Source organism: Poecilia reticulata, linkage group LG19 (genome assembly GCF_000633615.1).
Source record: "Poecilia reticulata strain Guanapo linkage group LG19, Guppy_female_1.0+MT, whole genome shotgun sequence".
Taxonomy (NCBI): domain Eukaryota; kingdom Metazoa; phylum Chordata; class Actinopteri; order Cyprinodontiformes; family Poeciliidae; genus Poecilia; species Poecilia reticulata.
In genome coordinates this window covers 837,348-841,724 of record NC_024349.1, presented here as the reverse complement: position 1 = coordinate 841,724, position 4,377 = coordinate 837,348, and the positions used below count along the sequence as shown (strand labels likewise).

Here is a 4,377-nt window from a genome sequence, read left to right as displayed (position 1 = left end):
GTGTGTGTGTGTGTGTGTGTGTGTGTGTGTGTGTGTGTGTGTGTGTGTGCTACCAGTCAGAGAAGCGATTGGATGTAAACAGATTTTTTTTCGACCGTCTGCCTGAAAAGTTCAAAAACTGATCTGGCTCTATACGTCTCTGATGTCGGTTGTTTATTTTTTAGCAGCGTTTTTTGTTTTCCTGTCCAATGCAATAAGAGAAATGTTTTGTTTTGAAGACAAAGCAGGAAACTGACGGCATTTGTGTGAAGATGCCATGTCCTACCATACCAAGCTGAGCTAGAACAGTGTTTTACAGACACGTTAAAGACATTACCTGTTTATGTTTTACTGTGTTTTTCTGTTTTCCTCTTTTTTTTTTTTCTTCTTTTTTTTATGTATCCGTTTAAATTAAGTCAGTCTTTATTATCACTCCTGTTCAGGATGTTTTCATTTATTTCATATGTTACAAAAAGGAGAGGAAGTTAATTTAAAGCAGAAAAGAACAAGATAATAAAGGTTGAGTTGAAGTCTGGCTGTCTGTGCGTTTAATTATTGGAGAAGGTTTGATTTTATCATGACATTAAAAACTGTAAAAAGTTAAAATGCTTCTAAAACAACCTGGATTGGATTTATGCAGCTTTACATATTAATTTATTTTAACAAGAATCAGGACTTTAACACAACCGACCTTATTAAATTTACTGAAACCTGCAGGAAACTGAATCCTTTTTAAATTATTTCACACTGGAAATCCTAATCGATGAAACGTAATTTGTTTTGACACACGGAGCATAAAATCATCCAGACTGATTTTATTCACTTTCAGCGCTTTAACCATTACAGATGTTTCTAGAAACGTCTGAGGAGAAGGAGGCTGATGATCTGGACTGAAATCACACCAAGTCTCTGCGGCCTGATGAGTTTCTGTTTTCTGAGAAATGAGCCTGAAACGTAACAATGAGCCGTTTGTCCAACAGCGTGTGACTCTTTCTAAAGCGTCTCGACACCTAAAACTGTTGTGTCCTTTTTTATGAGATTCTCTCCTGGTTTCTCTCAGATCTTCAGATGTTTGAAGTTTAATTCAAGGCTACTTTAAGACGGATATTTAGCTAGCAGGCTAAGCATCCAACTTGCTAAGTTAGCACTTTGCTAGCTCAGCTAAACGCTTACCTAGCAAGTTAAACACTTAGGAAGTTAAATATTTAGATAAAAATATTTAGTTGGAAGCTAAGTCAGTGTGATTTTTAAACTAAATGTTCACAACAAAAAGGTATAGAGGGTTGAAGACATTTTACAGTACTGTGGTTTATTTAGCTTGCTAGCTAGATATATTTAATATTTGATCAGGAAGCGAAGTATTTAACTTCCTTGCTAAATATTTAGCCAGAAACGGCATAGTAAGTTTGCAACAAAGATAACTAAGTATTTAGTTGGCAAGTTAAGTATATTTAGTTAACATGAATGTTGTGTTTAGGTGAACCGTTGCAGCCTGTTTGCGTAACCTGTGGAGGTGCTGCTGCTTTAAGAACATCCGGGCATCTCTGCGGATGACATCATTGATATTGTGAGCGGTGTAAACTGAGAGCGGACTGGGTGTGAGGCGCAGCCACGCAGCGGAGGATCAGCGACTCTCAGGCTTTGATTTATATTTTATTTCTCTGACTTTCCTGTAAAATGCAGTGAAGCCGAAGCGCCGCGGCGGGAGCAACGCAGAGGCGGCGCGGCGTGCGGGCTGCGCGTTCAGGTCACGCATCTCTGAGGGAATGATCCGTCCCGCACTCCGTCGGCGCGCCGCTGTCCATGGTCCTGACTGATACGGAGCGACCACAGAGCCGGTGAGCAGGTTCCGGAGGTTCTGGAGGTTCTGGGTCGTGTTGGGCTGCAGGGCGCGGTTGGGACGCGATGCTGCGGCTGCGGCCGTCGCTATCTGGGGCAGATGCGTGAAGCGTCCCGCCTTGTTGTGGCTCCTGGCGGAATTTCTGCTCGGATGCGTTAGAGGCGGGTCGTTTTCCTGCGTTTGGGTCCGGGCTGTGGGTTCTCATGGAGCAGCGGGGGGTCCGGCTGCCCTCCCTGCAGCGGCAGCAACTCAGCCCGTCCCGGTCCGGTCCGGTCCGGTCTCACTCATCCAGCATCAACACAGGGAGATAATTTAGGTCATTTAGTTTGTTAATAGAGGAGGAAATGATCTAATCCTTCGACATCTTCACCATATGATGCTAAATATTTACATCCATCCATTTTCTTGCACCCTGGTCCCTCAGTGGGTCGGGAGGTGCTGGTTCCTCTCCAGGTAACGTTTCGGGCGAGAGGCGGGGTCACCCTGGACAAGTCGCCAGTCTGTCGCAGGGCAACACAGAGACACACAACCATGCACACACACACTCACACCTAGGGGCAATTTGGAGAGGCCAATTAACCTGACAGTCATGTTTCTGGACTGTGGGAGGAAACCGGAGTACCTGGAGAAAACCCACCATGCACAGGGAGAACATGGAGACTCCATGCAGAAAGACCGGGAATCGAACCCAGAACCTTCTTGCTGCAAGGCAGCAGCTCTACCAGCTTCGCCACTGTGCAGCCCATGCTAAATATTTACAAACTATTAATTATTTGCTAACTATTTAGCTCAGATCTAAATGTTTAGTTAGGAAGTTAAATATTTAGTCTTGAACTAAATATTTAAACTATCTTGTTGGATATTTAGTTAGCAAATTAAATGTTTATTGTTGAACTTTAGCATTTATGGATGAATGAATAATATCTCATGTTTCTTTTTCTCTCTCCTGACAAATGAACCAAAATGCTGCTGATCATTTCCTGCCGTCACAAACTGACCGTTTCCTGAGTTTGTTGCTGCGGCTCTCGGTGCTTCTGCGGATCAGTGGCGTCGGTTCTCTCCGTTCCTCATCTTCATCGCTGCTTTTACTTCCTCCTCTTCCTCCAGTTTTCTTTGCGCTCATGACACAGCAGAGTTTCTTTTTTCCTGCAGCTTTGCAGCGCTCTGTGTTTGCGGTATCGATCCGCGGCGGCTGACTGACGGGTTGTGTTGTGTCCCAGAGAGGTGAAGCGCTGCGGAGCGATGGAGCTGCGCGTTGGGAACAAATATCGCCTCGGGAGGAAGATAGGGAGCGGGTCCTTTGGAGACATCTACCTGGGTGAGAGTCGCAGCTTCCTTGGTTTACTCACACACGTCTCAGGTTTTTGTTTCATTCTTTTTTACAGTGCTATACTCGGACTTCTTCTTTTTCAATCTGAAAAGTGTGGTGTGTATTTTGTATCCAGCTGTAAGTCTGTGAAATTCATGTTGTGGGATATTTTAAAGTCTAAAGACCTAAAAATTGTCCTCACTTTTGCTAAAAAATGGGATCAAATTCAGTCAGACTAGATGGAGAAGATCTTTAAATATTAGGTTTTAAGTTAGAGTTAGATGTGGACTTTGACTAGGCCCTACTGTAAGGTGCGTTCTGTGACTTGAGGAGGTTGAGGCTACTGCTAATATATAATAATAATAATGATATATCCTTGCTAGCTAACATAGATATATTAGCAGCTAACAGGAAAATTGGTTCTGGTTCCTGCAGTGGAAACAGAGGGTGGAGAAAAACGAATGTAGCTAAAACGATAGCTAGCATATTAGCTGTTGTGCTAATTCCTGCATGTTTACACTGCACTGTAAATCTGATTAATGTGCACTGTGTTAATTAAATCAGATAAATTTAATTAAGCTAGCTTTTTGTGTCTGTTGTGATTTAAGTGTAAATTTATGGCCAGTCGGTTGGACGATGCTTCATTCATTCTGTGCTAAACGGTTTGGCGCTACGGGCAGAAGACGATTTCTGTTGTTACCTAAAGGGTTTAAAAAGTCTTAAATCTGAATTGATGAAGCCCCGTCTGTCTGTCTGTCTGTCTGTCTGTCTGTCTGTCTGTCTGTCCGTCCGTCCATCAGGTTCAAACATCGCTACAGGAGAGGAAGTCGCCATAAAGCTGGAATGTGTGAAGACCAAACATCCGCAGCTCCACATTGAGAGCAAGTTCTACAAGATGATGCAGGGAGGAGGTGAGGATTCCGGATGACACGGGTTTAAACGGATCCAGTTTCCCAACGCTCCGATGTTTTCCCTCCAGTGGGAATTCCCTCCATCAAGTGGTGCGGCGCCGAGGGCGACTACAACGTCATGGTGATGGAGCTGCTGGGGCCCAGCTTGGAGGATTTGTTTAACTTCTGCTCCCGCAAATTCAGCCTGAAGACGGTCCTGCTGCTGGCCGATCAGATGGTGAGAGAGAACGACAGACAGAGATGGGCTGATAGGCATTTGATGGGCTACCGTTAGCTTTGGATAGGCTAGTGTTAGCATTAAATAGGCTACCGTTAGCTTTGGATAGGCTAGTGTTAGC

General features: G+C 44.1%; 2 protein-coding genes across 3 annotated transcripts in view; both read left to right on the top strand.

Moving 5' to 3' along the window:
• The window catches only part of tnrc6ba (trinucleotide repeat containing adaptor 6Ba), a 16,978-nt gene extending 15,916 nt beyond the window's left edge, over positions 1–1,062 (top strand). Inside the window, exon 19 of the mRNA XM_017310680.1 lies at positions 1,040–1,062. Within this exon, the coding sequence (XP_017166169.1) occupies positions 1,040–1,062 (23 nt within the window). The remainder of the gene's footprint in view (positions 1–1,039) is intronic.
• Positions 1,063–1,534: 472 nt separating this feature from the next.
• The window catches only part of csnk1e (casein kinase 1, epsilon), a 10,292-nt gene continuing 7,449 nt past the window's right edge, over positions 1,535–4,377 (top strand). Inside the window, exons 1-4 of one of the 2 annotated variants that reach the window (XM_008436264.2) lie at positions 1,535–1,817; positions 3,040–3,137; positions 3,929–4,039; positions 4,108–4,256. In XM_008436264.2, the coding sequence (XP_008434486.1) occupies positions 1,783–1,817; positions 3,040–3,137; positions 3,929–4,039; positions 4,108–4,256 (393 nt within the window). In that variant the 5' untranslated portion in view covers positions 1,535–1,782. Of the gene's footprint in view, positions 1,818–2,971; positions 3,138–3,928; positions 4,040–4,107; positions 4,257–4,377 lie in introns of both variants that reach the window. The other variant, XM_008436265.2, reaches the window with a different exon arrangement.